Source organism: Limulus polyphemus, unplaced genomic scaffold (genome assembly GCF_000517525.1).
Source record: "Limulus polyphemus unplaced genomic scaffold, Limulus_polyphemus-2.1.2 Scaffold553, whole genome shotgun sequence".
Taxonomy (NCBI): domain Eukaryota; kingdom Metazoa; phylum Arthropoda; class Merostomata; order Xiphosura; family Limulidae; genus Limulus; species Limulus polyphemus.
In genome coordinates this window covers 334,273-353,576 of record NW_013666163.1, presented here as the reverse complement: position 1 = coordinate 353,576, position 19,304 = coordinate 334,273, and the positions used below count along the sequence as shown (strand labels likewise).

Below are 19,304 nucleotides of genomic sequence, written 5' to 3'. Positions count from 1 at the left end.
GGGCCTAAAACTGATGATACCTATTACCATGTTTTGTGACAGTTCTTCATCATAGCCTGTTTATTATTGTTTTTAATTTCAAATAAAATTAGAATAGAACATATGATCTAAAAATTCTGAGTGTAGGTTATCAGTTGCTGAATATTTAGTTTTACAGTTGATACAACTTAATTTTTGCAAGGAAACTTATATGAAAGTGTATTTGTATTTTCAGAGTTGATTAAGAACAATGTATTATTTGTGCCTAAATAATTTTTATGAGATATACTACAATACAATTATTAAATTACTCTCTATTTTTTCAATTGTGTTCTTTATGATTAGATTTTTTAATGATATATTTAGTTGTTATTGTTGTTTTTTAAAAGAAGTTTTTACATGCATCTTCCACTTTGAAACTGATGCAAGGTGTAACACAGTATAAAGCATAAAGAGCATTTTATGATCAGTACTTTAACGGCAGAAAATAAGTTAGAGGAACTTACAACTAAAAATATATCTAAGCCTCTAAATGTATTTCCTGGACTACATAGAGAGAAAAAAAGTTTGAAAAATAAAACACATCACGAGATTTGGAAACACATAACAGTAATAATGTATACTGTGTGATTAAACTTACATTTTCAGAGGAATAAAAGGTGCAGGTCCAAGAAATAATAAAGTAGTTATGCAGACAATGCTGGATATATATAATGGAAAGCAAGAATCAGGCTGGAAAGCAAAAACATAAGTTTAATGAAAGTCTGTTTTAATTTAACGGAGATTTGGTGCAAATAGTATTTTTTTTTTGGATGAAGTGCCAGTTTGTAAATGCATTTCTGAAAACTAAATATCAACATTTATCAAAATTGAAATGTTCTTTGCTTTTTAATCAAACATACTGGTTAGATTTTAAGTTAAATATATTAATTCATGTTTATAAAAAAGATTTATGTGTATAAATACAATAATTTAAATGAATTAGATACACTCACAGTTTTGTCAAAAACATGTCCCCAGACAAGAGTTCCAGCTGCATATATTCCACCAGAAACAATAAATATTAGTCCAACAACCGATGGGGCTAGATCAAACTAAACGAAATAAACACACAATACCTCAGACAAGGATAAAACTTGCCTTCGTTGATATGCTATTTGATTTCTTGATACATGGAACTTTAATTGGATTTCAATCTCTATCTTTTTCCCATCTATTTATAAAGCATTAAATGTTTTAATTCATATATATATATTTTGCTTTGATATTATACTGGTCGCTAATGGTGCTAAGGTTTCGAAGCCCAGGTAAAGTAACTGAATTGATATATGATATATATACATATATATATATATATATATCGATATACATCTTTCAAAACATTTTTCTTCAAAATATCTTGTGAATAGCAATAGCCTTTCTTATAAACGTTTAAAACTAAATTAATATTCAAAACAGGCTGACAAACTGCAACTAGATCTATTAAAATAATAATAATAATGTAACTGTGAGGTTTTGAGTGTTATATAATAGTATAAATAGAAATGTGAGTTTTCACACTGATATTTAATTAGCTCTAATCAATGTAGTCTTCCGGTGGGTCTGTACGGAATAGTAACGAAAATTCCAAGGTTCGAACCTCTTCGGTAGACCGATCGCAAGTGGTCCATTTGTGCGAAAAAATAAACAAGCAGTTAATACACAGTTATATTCGTTCACTTGTTACGTCAAAGGAAAATTAAACATTACGATAGAAAAAAATGTATATAATTGATAGTAATGTAAGTCATAACTGATTTTTTAATACGGATTGACTGTTCCATATTTCCAATGTGATGTCTCCAATATGATACCAAGCAACTCTTGGAACCGAAACAAATAACTGAATGTAACCTACCTGTCTAATGTGAGGCTCCAGGGTAGCCTCATTAAAGCCCACGATAAGGAAGCCTGTTAAGATATTTAACATAGCCACAATAAAAGAAGGGTTGAGAATAATCTTCAAAAGTTCACATTTGTTTTCTTGAGTGGCATATTCTGATTGACAATAAGAGGCAGAAAGAGAAAAAATCTAGTATAAATGACTATGTCACAAATAAAAACTTGTGAAATAACGTATTGAAAACAAAGGATTTTTAAATCATATTAATCAAACAAAACTGGTTCTAAGAAAGTTATTAAAATGGTTAGGTTTATTTTGAAAACCAGTTTATGTATTAATTCAGTGAAACAATCATAAATTAGAGTCTCATAACACAGATGTTTAACATAGGATGAGTTAATTATAATAAGATTTAAGTAGATAGCGGAGCTTAATTTCTCTCACCTGTTTCAAACAAAACTGATTCTAAGAAAGTTATTAAAATGGTTAGGTTTATTTTGAAAACCAGTTTATGTATTAATTCAGTGAAACAATAATAAATTAGAGTCTCACAACACAGATGTTTAACATAGGATGAGTTAATTATAATACGATTTAAGTAGATAGCGGAACTTAATTTCTCTCACCTGTTTCTGGTAAGAAGTAGACCATGATTGCAAATAAACACAACATAATTCCTCCAAGGAGGAAAAACGGTAGCATGTAACCTCCAACCTGAAAACCAAGATAACCAATACTGTAAGAATGTTGACTAGCTTAATTAGTTTATTTGTAGGCATAAATATTTTATTTTTGAAAGTTCTATAAAATTGTTATAATTAGTTTCTAAGATGTTCAATATATTCATAAGTTGTTTTGTATTTATGGTATGAAAGGAACTATGAGGAATAATCTTATTATTTAAAAAAAATTTCAGAATAAAATACTCCAATTATTTCTTTAAGTAGGCTATTTTAACATGTTTTGACGTTTTATCATTTATATTATTAATAACCTTATTAATCATTCTGCTGCTACTCAAGAACACAGTATCAATAAGTATGCAGATGACTCCCTCAATGTCTAAACTGTCAGCAGTAGACATTCCTGAAGCAGGAACTAACATGCACCACTATTCCATATTGGTGGCAAATTGAAGACGTCTGATGTATAAGTGTTTGAAGATTTGGACACTTTTCTCAATCATGCTTTGACGTTATATCATTTATACTATTAATGACTTTATTAATCGAAACAGATAAAATTAACAGTAAATAATAATTGGATGTTGTTGTTTCAAACTTTTGTGATTTTAGTATCGGTTGAAAACATATATTTTGGATAGCCTAAAGTGTGTTGAGTCCGAATGACCTAAGTGAAAGCAAGCAATATGCTAAGATGTTTCATTTCGATACTTGATTGGTGATAATTTAGATAAGCAGAAAAAACAACAACTGTGTTTAACATAGAACCACATTTTGTAACTTACAAATAATAATATCGAAATGTACGCTATAGAAAAGTCACCAGGTGCGAGGTAATTTAACTTGTTTCACACGTAAAATTAAGAACACATTTACCTCATAGAGGGCCCCTCCAATCGCAGGTCCCATAGTGATTCCCAAACCGTAGAACATTTCAAGGGAGGCCTATAAAATATAAAGTACCATTATTGCACTTTAATGTCCTTTATATTATAATGAAATTCCTTTTTAACACCATATATTTTAAGTCGTGTAAATATAATACACAATTTGTTTTTACTTTTTTGAATCTTAATTGCTAGTAACAGAAATATAGCTTACAGAGAAATGATACGTTTTTAAACCAGTTGTAAATTCTATAAAGTAAAATTTCACTTACGTATTTCATACACCAATGTTTCTCGCTATTAACTCTAGTTACATATTTCTCTTTAACATAAATTAAGATTTCCTTTACTCATACACGTGTGTTTACGTCATTTATTTGTGGTCCATTTTGATTTCTTCTCTGATCAACATTTCTGAAATCTGCTACTTATAGCAAACTACATGTAACTTACTTATTGGAAATCAATGTACATGAAAATCACAGTGTAAGTTATGTTTGTTATCTCGAGGAAACGTTTGTTAATGCAAAATTTATTTAATAGCTTAATATTTGTTCTACTTGAGTCACTTTAAAGTTTGTAAATCATCATCATAATAAAATAAAACATCCTGCGACCATATTTAATGTATAGTAGAGAGTAAAGTGCTGTGGTTGAGATGTAGACCTAAGAGTGTAGCAAGCACTAGGAGAGACCTTTTACAAGACGACGGGCATTTATAAATATTTGTAAGAGCTATGTCTGTATTATAGATCCACTCCAAGATTAGAAAGACTGGGAGTGATTAAGGAAATTTCAGCTACCGAGTCTCAACTTATACTCGTTACTTCCCAGTTACAGAAGCACATGGTAACAAGGATGAGACCTGGTGACGAAGAGCAGTTTAGACATCCAATTACCAATTCTGGTAGTATTGATGGAACTTCCCAACATTTATTGGTTAACATAGAAAGCTGTAAACTTTCCTTAGTGTAGTCTGTGTTCTGGGAGAGTTGCATAGCGAGCGTAGTGGATGAAGTTTACATGAGTAGCCTTGATGATTTCGGATGAAGCAGTCATCATATTACCTCAGTCTTACACACCCTTGGAACAAAAAAATACTATTTATGCTACAAGGCCATATCCAGAAGGAAACTTGAAAGTACAATGTTAATACCTGTCTTTGTGCAATGTAGCCTTCTACTGATACTCAAGAACACAATATTAATAAATATGCATGTGTCTCAGCAATATAAGGGTAGAGTCTATCGTGGTCTGATTATTAGGGCGTTGGATTCGTAATCTGCGTGTCGCGGGTTCAAATCCCTTCATTGAACGTGCTTCGCCTTTGAGCCGTGGAGGCGTTATAATGTGACGGTCAATCCACTTTTCGTTGGTAAACGAGTATCTCAAGAGTTGGTGATTGGCGTTGTTGATTAGCTTCCTTCCTTCTAATCTATCACTTCTAAATTAGGGAAGTTTAGAGCAGATGAGAAATCAAACAAACTATAATTGTCTCAGAGACATATAATTTTTTTCGTAATTGGTTTCTGTGGTGACACATTTGAAAGTGGTTAAGTTGTTATAGCATAAAAAATAGCAAAATATTTTACTTCAAAACAACTTCCAGGGTCTTATATAGCTCCAAGACTCATTTGAATCGTAGACGTATAACTGTTTCAACGTCACTACAGTAGACAGTGTGTTTTCAAAGCCGGTTGGTAATTTTAAATTTCATTTGTGTAAGATACTTTAAAGGCCGAATTCAGGCTATCGTTTTCAATTTTCTTAAAATTTAGGAATCTTTATTTTGCATTTTTCTCTCGTAATTGCTGCGGATTTGTTTAGTATATAACAATGAGAGAATTGTTTTTGACATCCATAAAAGACACACGCACCAGAGTGTCCAAAGAGAGTACTAGAATTAAATATTGGCACTTTTACCGTATTTTGTCAAACTAGTTATTGAGGTGTTAGTTCAAGAATACAGAAGATGTAGATTTACAGTTTACTGTAAGTATCTCAAGTACTGTTGAGATTAAAATTAAATAATGATGTGTATTCAATTAAGTTTTCTGTTAAATCATGTTACACAGATATCATCAAATATCATGCTCTAAGAAGTTATTGATTTTTTAAACTGAAAAACTTGTTACTTCTAGTATTTTACACGGTAAACCTAACAACATAAGCTGTCGATTAGTAAAATCTACTATGAAAATAGTGTTTGATTTTAAAAAGTTATGTATGCCACAGTTAATAAAAATATTAGTTTTCTATGGTACAGGCGTCATGTTAATAGAATAGTTCACATAATTCAATTACAGAAATATGTTAAAAAATTTTAAGTATAACAGTAAACATATATAACCACTAAATTTACTATGCATATAACCACTAAACACGAAATGAAGCCAAAAAAAGATTCAAAATTACAAACTTAAATACATTAGTTTGTAAACAGAAATGTAATTTCGAAGCAATCACTTATCGTTAGCCAACATTAGCCTGATAGGTTTTATATTATTTTTCTCAAAAGTCACTTTAATTAGAATTTAACTGAATAAGATGTCTCAAATCACGAGTTTTGACAATACCTTACGAAAGGAAATAATTCATATTCAGAATGTTTTATGAATATTAACTTTATTTCTTACTGTTTTTTTAAAAACGTCCTCCCTGAGCGAAATGCAGTCACTTAAGAGTCATGAGCATTTTCCAAGATGTTTAGTCAGGTTATATTTTTCAAAATGATAATTAATCATAGTTTATATATTATTCACAATAATATTGTACAGTTGAGATTTTAAAAGGCAATTCTTCCCACCAGTGCTGTTGCACGATGTTTAGTAAATTCGTTAGCAATGATGACATAGCCCAGAGTGAACACAGATGCAGATCCGATAGCCTGAAGAATCCTTCCCACAAAGGATAATGCTAGAAATGTGACTCCAGGTGGAGACTTTATTAAAATGCTGAAATGTAGGAATACATTATAGATTACAAAAATACATTTTGGATATAATCTTAACACGAAACACTACGATCTTTCCTCAGAATACTAACTACGATACATCCAACTAGTAGTAATATTAAACGGTTTAGTATAAACAAAATGCTCATAGATTGTGGAGTTATTATATTATGTTTAATTTTCAATATTTATAGAATTTTATATGATTTAAAATACTTTTTCTTAGAAATTCATACATTATTTTATAACTTAAACATTTTAATGAAAAAATAGTTTCTGCTTTTCTTTACTTTTGTTCAAAGTACCAACATTTTTTGAAGAGCTGAACCTTACGAAGTTAAGTAACTAGCATGAGAATGTGTACTTAAAAGTTATATGCATTATCACATTAGTCTTTAGTTTTCCTTTCAGAAGCTACAGCTAATCTGATATCTTTTAAGTTTCCTAATAAAACATTAATGGTTATTTAGCAGAACTGCCAGATACATGAAATCGTACCATAAAAGTATTTCTGATTAATTATTTAAATTTCTTTGCAATTAAGTGGATTAAGGCGGTATGATAGAAATAAACACAACGCAAGACACTTTTCTTTATGTACAGTAGTTGGGAATCTGAAAAATAAACAACATTTAAGTATGTTTACATCATACTGTGTTGTTTTAACGTGTACATGAAAGGTAATTTTTAATGAGGCAGGACTGGTAGTATTAAATGTATAACGTAGGTAGTTATTTGTTATTTTACAGAATATCCGTTTAAAGCTACACGATGGGCTATTAGTGTCATTAATTTTCGTATTGGTATCATTAATTCTCGATTGATAGACCAGAGAGAAAGCAGTTAGTTAACAGGAACCCCTGCTAACTTTTGGGCTACGATATTGTGATCGGTCAAACTAGTCACAATAGTTGTATTTAACTGTCACCTTATAGATCACCCATGTCCCAAAATGCGGAGTGAATTTTTGCTCCAACAGGCCTCGAACCATGACTTCACTGAATAACAGTCGCTCTTGTTTACTAACTTGGCTGTAGAGCTAAATGTTTCAAATATATGGTTCTTGTTTTCAGACCAAGCTGAAGCAGTACTAATAGAATTAAGTTTCAAATATAGACGTCTCTTATATTGTATTCAGGCAATATGTTAATATCAAGTGTTTCAAATAAATGGTTTTTGCATATTATGAAGCTAAATTTTCAGTGAAATCAACGTTTATTTATATATTAATGGTGCTGGAAAAATCAGTATTGATCGTCACTGTTTCTATTCACATGCAAAAGATGAATGACCGAAGAGGAACCAATATGAAGTATTGTTTGTTTTTGAATTTCGCGCAAAGCTACACGAGGGCTATCTGCGCTAGCAGTCCCTAATTTAGCAGTGTAAGAGTAGAGGGAAGGCAGCTAGTCATCACCACCCACCGCCAACTCTTGAGCTACTCTTTTACCAACGAATAGTGGGATTGACCGTCACATTATAACGCCCCCACCGCCCTTTCAGCCGGGTTCGAATCCCCGTCCCACCAAACATGCTAATATTACAGGATGATTCTCAGTTCCAAGTGTTCCTACCCATGCTCTTATAGTTTTATATTATGCTTTTATTAATCTGAGCTTTAAGTGTATTTATGAAATTCCTTCTAGTTTTAATTATTTCATAGTATACTAATACATTTTCTTTAAATGTTTTTAATAATTAATTAAAATGTACGAGTATGTTATAAAATAAATAAATTTCAAATAAGTTTCAAACATGTTTTTCTTACCTGTTTTTTTTTATTCGTAAATATATTATTCAACCTTAATTTTGAATCCCTGTCAATATTCTTCTAGTTTTTATGTCATTATTGCCTCATTTCTGGATATGTCTAATAAGTTACATTTTAGATGTGTTTTCATTGTCATTCTTCTTTAATGTAAGGAACTGGTTGAAATAATTACGATGAAACTTGGTAGAGGGACTCAAGTGGATCCTCCAAAGATCGTGTTTAGACGGATAAACACTCTGAATAACCGTTCCACATTGCACGTAGTATGGTTACCTTTGCATCGGACGAACTGTTCTTACGCTAAGGTTCAACGTACTTGAAGGGGCGGCCCGCACTATCCATTTATAGCATTTCTTATTAAGCCCGGTTAGTATTTCTATAAATTTTTGTTTGTTGTTATGAATTTCGTGTAAAGCTACACGTCCCTAATTTAGCAGTAAAATACTAGAGGGAAGGCAGTTAGTCATCACCATTCAGCGCCAACTCTTGGACTAACCTTTTATCAACGAATAATGGGATTGACCGTCAAATTATAACCCCCCTTCCACGGCTGAAAGGGCGAGCATGTTTGGTGGGACGGGGATTCGAACCCGCGACCCAACCACCTGGCCATGCCTATAACTTTTTATCAGTTTAATTAATGTTAATGGAGTTTGAAATTTATTTTCTCACCACAATACAATGCATAGTTTAAATAGGCAGACAGTACTACTGCGTTCAATGCTTAATTACTAGAAAACAAGGTGCAGTTTTAGAAGATTATTAAAACTATTACTTGGGATGAGGTTGGAGTGGAGTAATGTAGTTGACTACGTCAGTCAGATATCAGATAAGTGATTATAGTATTTCCTCTTTTATATTCAAACAATTCAAAGCAAATTTCGGATCTCAAATATTAAGAGATCCGGCAGAAATGAAGCACTGACTGATTTAATTAATTACTTTTCGATATGAGCATGGCATTTGTGTCTTAAATTTTAAAAATCTGTTATAACTTTCTCGAAAAAGTATTGGATAAAAAATATATTTGTTTGTAGTTAAGTAAAACCTTACACAATGGGCTATCTGTGCTTCGCCCACCACGGGTATCGAAATTTGGTTTTTTAACGTTATAATTCCGTAGACTTACCACTATGCCACTAGGTGGCAAAGACGCAAGACTGCTTGAACTGTCTTTTTTTTTATGGGCCATTTCTGCAGACAAATAGACAGAGAAAGATATACCACGCTTTTTAAGCATATTTTTTCTTAAAAGAAAGAGGCGAGTGAAAATAAGATACAGATCTAATCTAATCCCCTCATCTGAAGAAAATATCGTTATATATCAGTCTTAACTATTGATAATAATAATTGCTCTTAGAATCCTGCTGAAAGGATGAGCAAGTTGTTGTTATTTGTGAAAAGCCCCCCCCCCCATCATATCAAATCTCAATAAGACTTCTTCACTTTTTTCTTAATGCATTAAATCAGATGATCGTCAGAGTTCTTCGCTCTATTCTTAATCCTTTGAATCAGAAGTTCGGCGAAATTTCATCACGATTTGCCCCCTAGTGGTACAGCAGTATGTCTGCGAAGTTGCAACGCTAGAATCCGGGTTACGATACCCGTGGTGGGCAGAGCACAGATTGCCCATTGTGTAGCTTTGTGCTTAACTTCAAACAAACAAACAAACTTTGTGAAATATTTAGTAAAGAAGAAAAATACTAACGTAAGTGACGAAACAACTTTTACAAGAAACTCTTGTATCTTTCAGTTGATCAAACAAGATAAGAGACTTTTAACCTGACCGGATCAAGCTGGATTTGGGTGAAAGAATTAAGATAACTCAGCTTGCTTACTTTTGTCGACCAGTTCCCAAAATGTCTAGTAGGTTATTTATTTTTGAACTTTATTTATGATTTTAGTTTTTTAATGATTTAATTTATCATCTTGTTAGTGAATATGTTAATAAAGCCAATTTTAAATCAGAATAATTAAATATTTGCGTGTCACTGCTCAGCGTCCTTGAATGGCCAACTTTTGTTTATCTTTTTGCTTTTTGGCAGGCTTTACCGACGAAAAGAGTGTTTGCCAAGTAAATCGCTATTTGCGCAAGACTCTTCTTTATTTATTTTACTGAGCCCGTTAAGCTGATTCAGAAGATCTAAAATTAATACGACTTAGGAGTTTGAATGTTTCCAACAGGTTGTAAGTAAAGAGTGGCGGAAACTCTCTCAATCAGGCAGCATTGGTTAATGTGAGAAGATAAAATATGTAATAAAATAAACACACACACACAGAGTTATACTCGTATATCACTGTTTAATAGATACACTTAAATGTTCAATACCAAATCCAAATGCAGACACAATTATAGGGTTTTAGTTAAAATAGAAATCTTCGCAGCTCAAAGAATTGCATATTCTGAAGACATCATAAAAGGCAAAGAAGAGAAATGTAAATGTTCCTATATTATGAAGTTTGATAATAACTAGACTGATGAGAGCTGACGTAACTTGAAAATAAAGTCCTCAACTTTGAATGTCATTATCTTGCTATCCAAGCTTAACTATTTTATTTCTTATTGTTCTTTACAATGTTCACGTGTTTTATCAAGATGTATGTGGTTTATCAGTTTAATTACTGAAGTAATTCGGGGATATTGAATGGTTGCAAATGCTGAACCTTGAGTTCATTAGATGCAATGTCTGTCCGTTTGTATTTCTAACTTAGCCTATTCTGATTTCCTGTCTGTGGGAAATCGTGATGATGTTGTTTGTTGTTTATAATTAACCACAAAGCTACACAATGGTCTATCTGTGCTCTGACCACCACGGGTATCGTAACCCGGATTCTAGCGTTGCAACTTCGCAGACATACTGCTGTACCACTAGGGGGCAAATCGTGATGAAATTTCGCCGAACTTCTGATTCAAAGGATTAAAAATAGAGCGAAGAACTCTGACGATCATCTGATTTAATGTATTAAGACTAAAGTGAAGAAATCCTATCGACCATCTGATTTAATGCATTAAGAAAAAAGTGAAGAAGTCTTATTGACATTTGATATAATGGATTAGTCCTTTCCCTGTGTCTTATATTGTTAATGCACTCATAAAGCTTGTTTTTTCTAAACTTATAAACATTATTTATCTGTTGGAAAATTAGTGTAACGGCTGATGAAAATGTAAAGAATTAATACGAAAATTGTTGTATTTGTTCTAGGTTTACATTTTCTTTTGAGTGAAAGTAACTTAACCTATCATCGTTAATTTCATACGTTGAACCAAACTACCAGTTCTTATTCCCACGTTCACGAGCATTAGCTACATATCAAATAAATGTAGCTGTGATACTCATGTACTTTAGCATTATGTCCTGTGAAACACGTGATGCATTGGATAGTGATAGGGTTAAAAAAAGAGTGAAGAAATTTTACCGATCAATTGATGTAATGGATTAACAATAGAATAAACAAATCTTGCTAATCATCTAATTTAATGGATTAACGAAAGAGTAAAGAAATCTTACCAATCAACAGAAAATGGATTAACAATAGAGTAAAGAACTCTTGCCAAATTTCTAATTTAATGGATTAACAACGGAGTAAAGAAATATTATCAATCAACAGAAAATGGATTCACGACAGAGTAAAGACATCTTACCGATTAACTGATGTAATGAATTAACGACAGAATAAAGAAATCTCACCAATCAACAGATAATGGATTAACGACAGAGTAAATAAATTTTGTCAATACCCAGATAATGAATTAACGACAGAATAAAGAAATCTTACCGATTAACTGATGTAATGGATTAACGACAGAGTAAATAAATCTTACCAATCAACAGAAAGTTGATTAACGACAGAGAAAAAGAAATATTACCGATTAACTGATGTAATAGATTAACGACATAGAAAAATACTCTTACCGATTAACTGATGTAATAGATTATAACAGAGTAAAGAACTCTTAGCGATTAATTCATGTAATGGATTAATGTAGAGTAAAAAATCTCACGAATCAGAAAATAATGGATTAACGACAGAGTAAAAAGATCTTGCTAATCATCTGACGTAATGGATTAACGACAGAGTAAAGAAATCTCACCAATCAACTGATGCAATGGATTAACGACAGAGTAAAGAACTCTTAGCGATCAACTCATGTAACGGATTAATGACAGAGTAAAGAAATCTCACCAATCAGCAAATAATGGATTAACGACAGAGTAAAAAAAATCTTACCGATTAACTGATGTAATGGATTAACGACATAGAAAAGTACTCTTACCGATTAACTGATGTAATGGATTATGACAGAGAAAAGAACTCTTAGCGATTAACTCATGTAATGGATTAATGTAGAGTAAAGAAATCTCACGAATCAGAAAATAATGGATTAACGACAGAGTAAAGAAATCTTGCCAATCATCTGATGTAATGTATTAACGACAGAGTAAAGAAATCTTGCCAATCATCTGATGTAATGTATTAACGACAGAGTAAAGAAATCTTACCGATTAACTGATGTAATGGATTAATGACAGAGTAAAGAACTCTTAGCGATCAACTCATGTAACGGATTAATGACAAAGTAAAGAAATTTCACCAATCAGCAAATAATGGATTAACGACAGAGTAAAAAAATCTTGCCAATCATCTGATACAATGGATTAACGACAGAGTAAAGAAATATCACCAATCAACAGATAATGGATTAACGACAGAGTAAAGTAATATTGCCAATCAACAGATAATGGATTAACGACAGAGTAAAGAAATTTTACCGATCAACCGATGTAATGGATTAACGACAGAGTAAAAAAATCTAACCAATGAACAAATGATGGATTAACCACATTGTACAGAAATCTCACCGATTAATTAATGTAATGGATTAACGATAGACTAAAGAAATCTTACCAATTAACAGATAATGGATTAACGACAGAGTGAAGAAAGCTTACTAATCAACAAGCAATGGATTCGCGACAGAGTAAAGAAATCTTACCAATCAACAGATAATGGATTAAGGACAGAAGAAAGAAATCTTACCGATTAATTGATATAATGGATTAACGACAGAGTAAAGAAATCTTACCAATCATCTGATGTAATGGATTAACGACAAAGTAAAGAAATCTAACCAATGAATAAATAATGGATTAACGAAAGAGTAAAGAAATCTTACCAATCAACTGATGTAATGGATTAACGACAGAGTAAAGAAATCTTACCAATCATCTGATGTAATGAATTAACGACAGAGTAAAGAAAACTTACCAATCAACAGATAATTGGTTAACGACAGAGTAAAGAAATCTTACCGATTAACTGATGTAATGGATTAAAGACAGAATAAAGAAATCTTGCCAATCAACAGATAATGGATTAAAGACAGAATAAAGAAATCTTGCCAATCAACAGATAATGGATTAAAGACAGAATAAAGAAATCTTGCCAATCAACAAATAATGGATTAACGACAGAGTAAAGAAATCTTACCTATCATCTGATGTAATGGATTAACGACAGAGTAAAGAAATCTTACCGATCATCTGATGTAATGGATTAACGACAGAGTAAAGAAATCTTACTGATCATCTGATGTAATGGATTAACGACAGAGTAAAGAAATCTTACTGATCATCTGACTTACTTTGTTTAGATAATCTCAAGAAACTTCCTTCTTCTCCGATCTTCTGACTTACTGAGGATGGATATTTTTGTTTTTGTAGAAACATTTCAAAATAAAGTAGAATATTTAAACAAATTGTGACTTACCGATATTGGATTATCAAAGAAACATTTCACTAAAATAACTGAGTGACAACCTCGTTACACTATCAAAGTTGTTTTGAAGGGGGACATGGAGGACACTTAAACCTGACCTTTCTTAAAAATATATTTATTCAAGATGTTAAAATCTCAGCTGTTCACTTAGGATATAAATATTGGTATTTTAGGTTACATATACAGAACTGGAAATTAATTTCAAACTGCAAAATAAACTCAAGTCTAATGTTTAAAATATCTTGTTTTTACACAATAAATTTATAGAATATTAGAAGGTTGGCATAAATATAATATACGCACCCTTGCGGGATGCTTGGAAACTATCTTGATGCTCGAGCTGCTGGATGTTAGCCGATAGCCGAGAATTAGGTAGCAAAGAATTGTCTGAGTTTACTCGATCTACAGCGTAGCGGAATGCCGATTGTAAAACTTCGTCACCAGACTCGAAGAGACCACCTAAAAGTCAGAGAAAAAAATATATTATTCTGTTATTAATTGCTGCACCACTAAATGTTGGCTCTTAGTTTAGACTAATATAATATGTTTTACTTCCGTTCAATAAATCAGTCATTTCAAAAGTGAGAGTTCGAAGCGAATAACTTGATAGGGTAATTAGGCGTCCTCCTTTACAAGCAGTTGGGCCTTTTCGAATTCTGTTTGGGGTTTCAGTTTTCTATTTGCAATATTGTTGAATGATAACAATCAGATTCATTTCTCTTAGAAACAAACGCTACGCATATTTACCGACTAAAAGCTGAGTGCACAATCTTTGTTGTTCCAGTAGAAACTAGTCTTGGCGCATTTAAGAAAAACATATCATTATCTTAAGGCAATGCATTAACCACCCATTGTTCATAACTTCTGTTCCTAGCCCTAACAAGGTAGGTGAGTGAGGGTGAACCAGTAATCTATTAAAATGTGGGTTGTCGTTCTTAAGGTGGGCGCACACTGACGAAATTGGTAAACAAAATATCCTCCTACCACCAAGAACCCTCCCTGGCGCAGGACCATACACCGATAAACCCTTCTTATAAACGGCAACTAAAAATCTCCGTGTTGTTTATACCCTCTGTTAACAGAGTGTGACGAAGTGTCCTCTCCACTTAATGATGTGTCAACATGTGTGACACTATCTGGTACCAAGTCTAAGCTGTTATTGTATATTGCACATTACAGCCATTCAACCATCCTAGTGTTGAGATCCAGGTGGCTAACTCTGGGATTGACCTTACAAATAGATTAAGCACTGTTTCAGAATTGATTCCTTGTATACGTATTAAAACAAAGTTCCAGCTAATTCTAACATTAGTCAATAATTAATACAGTGTTAGTACACACGGTAACTATTAATTATAGTTAAGCTAAACACTACATCTATAATTAACACATAATAACACTGCACTCTTGCTTATATCTGAACCCGATAACTCCGTTTGTAATAAAACATTAACTAATTCTGTACTTGATATGGAAACATTATAAGCCTACTAAACTAATAACTCTACAAGGTACCTAAAATAAAAACATGGCATATTTACTAATATATAAATATAATATAGTAGATAGTAATTGTAATTACATCTATATGTAATCATGTAGTGAATTAGTACAAATATAAGAGAGCTACAAATACATACACAACAACTTGTCGACCATTACAAAAGATTTAGGGTAAATTTTCATTTCACTCCTTTATCCTTTTCTATTTCCCTTATTCTACTTTCTTCATTCTTTTTTTTTTCCAAAGTATACTCATATTCCGTATCATAAACTATCTCATTTAACTCGTGGCTGTTGTCCACTAGCTATGTTCAGTATTTATTAAAGAACAGGTTTAGGACTAGTTTGAATTCAAAGTGGGCTTAATGACATTGAAGCCTCTTTGGCCGTGGTGTGAAAACTGCTGCCTACAATCTTTGTATTATAAGGAGTTGTAGTCATCTCCCTTCTTCCTCTTTTTTTATTAATGATTGTTTGTTTGTAATTAGGTACAAAGCTACACAATGGACTATCTGTGCTCTGTCCACCACGGGTATCGAAACCCGGATTCTAGCGTTGTAAGTCCGCAGACATACCGCTGTGCCACTGGGGGCAATTTATTAATGAAGAAAAGATTGTATGTTAGTATGAACATGTAAAGATTAATATTGAAAGATACGGTTAAATATAATAATGGTACAAAGAATCGCTAAGCCTAGTCTAGTGATATTAGTTTATTAAGAATTATATAATCTACGCATATTAACCCGAGTTATTTGTTGTATTCAAAAATTAAACCAAAAAAAAAACAATTCAAATATTTATGAGAAATATTAATCTGATCCTTACAAATACAGGAAACTCTAAAGAGCTTATCTTTCTCACGTCTTTATTCTCCTTCGGAAGCACTACAATTCCAAGCATCACGGTCCAAGCAAGTTAATCACTAGGCCACGTCCGGTGCAACATTATCATCAGATTCATGCCATAACTTAAGTAACAAGAACAATCACATTATGTACCTTCGCCTTGCCGCTCCTTTTCGGGATGGTATGCGTTTATATTGGATAACTTCACCTTCGAAAACTCAGAAACTCCTTCTCAGATCAGAATGACAAACGATTCTGATTATTTTTTGTGTAGCGTGATGTGATGAGGAATCTCAGCCTTAATGTGTCCATGAAATTTGGTAGAAATCCGATCACACTTAACAGAGTTACTAATCGAAAACCGCGAAAATGCCCTATCTCCCCATTATAAAATATGCTTAAAAGTGATCCAGAATCCGGATCAAACTGATTTCCCATTTTGTGTAAAATTTTCGTATACATCGGTCTATTAGTTTTCGAGATACGCGCGCAGAAACACGATCAGACACACGGACCCGGTTGCAATACATTCGTAGGGCGAGCGTAATAAGTAGTAATATTATGATAAAACACATTCACACTTAACAGCATGGCATATAATACCATTCTGAAACTCATGCCATAAATGCAAGGCCTGATTAAGCCAATTGGTGGTGGGGGTGCTAATGTAGTTTTAGATGCCCATCAATGGAACTGTATGTATTTTTCCAAACTTCTCAAGGTCTTCAAAGCTTTTTTGTGGCCCCACAGCTGTAACCCCGTTATCTTCTGTGTTAAATTGACACTGCATAAATAATAATAATAATATTAGCAGTAAGAAGCAACTCACAACAATTGTTTCGCATCCCTTGATTTTATTTTTATTTTTGACGATGTCCTATACTTACTTATATCTACTGTATATCCAATAGATTTTTTTTTAACGATGTCCTATAGTTACTTATATCTACTGTATATCCAATAGATTTTTTTCTTTGGTACGATGTCCTATACTTACTTATATCTACTGTATATCCAATATATTTTTTCTTTTGACGATTTCCTATACTTACTTATATCTACTGTATATCCAATAGATTTTTTTCTTTTGACGATTTCCTATGCTTACTTATATCTACTGTATATCCAATAGATTTTTTCTTTTGACGATTTCCTATACTTACTTATATCTACTGTATATCCAATAGATTTTTTTCTTTTAACGATGTCCTATACTTACTTATATCTACTATATATCCAATAGATTTGTTTTTTTCAAAATTGGAAAACCAGTCAGAAACTTGTTCACTTTGTTTTTAAATAATACATTATTTACGAATAATTGGAATATTTCCCTTCATGAGTTTCATGGTAAGTTTTGATGATGCATAAAATAAGCTAGTTCTTCAATAGATTATACACTTTCTTCTGTTCAGTAATCGGAGTAGTTATTTTCCAACTTGAATAAAAGCTTAAATGTCTCTCCCAAAGCAATAAACAAAGTTTTAAATATATAATCATTAATGTGTGTATGTGTGATATTTTAGGAAGTATTCATTTGGAAACCACGTGGCCTTATTTTGAACAAATATTTCTGTGCTTCTGTGTTGATGAGCTAAAAGCGCTTCACAGTGAATTAGCTGAGCCTTGCTTTACCGCCAGGATCGAACCCCGAATTTTGGCGTTATATACCCTTAAATTTACTATTGAACTACCGGGTGTGTGCGTAAATACACTATACATTTTCTTTTTCAATTGAAAAATAAAGGCATTCATTGCAAAACAACATTGCGCTGTATTTAACAAATAAACGTTTAGATATTTACTATAGGCAATCAAAAAACAAGTATTCGTTATGAAACGACGCTTCCTGCTGTGCTCTGCTTTATGGTTTTCCTGCTGTGTTCTGCTTTATGGTTTTCCTGCTGTGTTCTGCTTTATGGTTTTCCTGCTGTGCTCTGCTTTATGGTTTTCAGTTTTAGCGTTTCTGTTCTTTACACTAAATTATAATGATATGTTATAACTTAGTCTTATGACCAAATAATCCAAAAATCATATCAAAACACATACGAAACTTCCCAAACTGGACTCGTTTAATATGAGTTTTGTCTTCTCAAACATCTCGTATTTGGTATTTTCAACATGAACGAAACCTTATGCAACATATGGGCTTAAGGCCCAGATATACGGTAACCATCCCTAACTTACAACTGTTGACCAGAGGAAGGATAACCAGCCAAAGAACCCACCTTTAGGCACTTTCAGTTTCATAATAGAATTAAATTTCACATTTATAAAGTTTCATAGCTCAAAGGGGAGAGCACGTTCAGTGACATATCACGGGTCGAACGTTGGACCTTCCGTACGATAGCCCAGCACGTAAGAAATAGGTCACAGACCATTCTTTCTCAAATGTATTCACAAAATCACAGAGAATTGTTTACGAAGCTACAAGAGAGTTTAATAAATGAAGAAACTATTCTGTTAATCGAGTAATTATCTACAACTCTAACTTGTACTAAAACACATTATTAACCCAACCGTTATACCGCTTAAAAAGTGTACCTAATCCAGTTTGATCATAACAAGACAGGAATAATTGGATTGTTGATTATTTTAGCATGGATGATCGGTATTCTTCTCAAGTCAAATCAAAAAGTGGAATTAAGCCTGAATCTTCTACTTTCTGAACTTCAAGATTGCTTTAAATCGGCTATTCAAATATCTTTTTTTTCTTCCGATTTTCATAAGATAATAAATTATCACTCATGGGAGTTAATTCTGGCAGACGGTGTTATTACATGCACACGAAGCCTAATTAGACCAGACAAAAGTAAAATTAACGTGAAAAAAAGTTTCAGAGTTTTTACTTCGTGTACCAGCTTCGTTAGATTTCTCTACACCAGGAGTTCCCATTCCACGACTCACCTGAATGAATAGCCAGGCAATTTTTTTTTAGGGTACATACTCATTTGGATGAGGGGGAGGGTATTGTTCTAATACATTTCACGATAGTATAGTAGTCCCCTGATATTATATTT

General features: G+C 32.5%; 1 protein-coding gene across 1 annotated transcript in view; it reads right to left on the bottom strand.

Moving 5' to 3' along the window:
• The window catches only part of LOC106459058 (glutamate receptor ionotropic, kainate 2-like), a 185,850-nt gene that overhangs the window by 70,362 nt on the left and 96,184 nt on the right, over positions 1 to 19,304 (bottom strand). Inside the window, exon 2 of the mRNA XM_022385436.1 lies at positions 14,237 to 14,392. Within this exon, the coding sequence (XP_022241144.1) occupies positions 14,237 to 14,392 (156 nt within the window). The remainder of the gene's footprint in view (positions 1 to 14,236; positions 14,393 to 19,304) is intronic.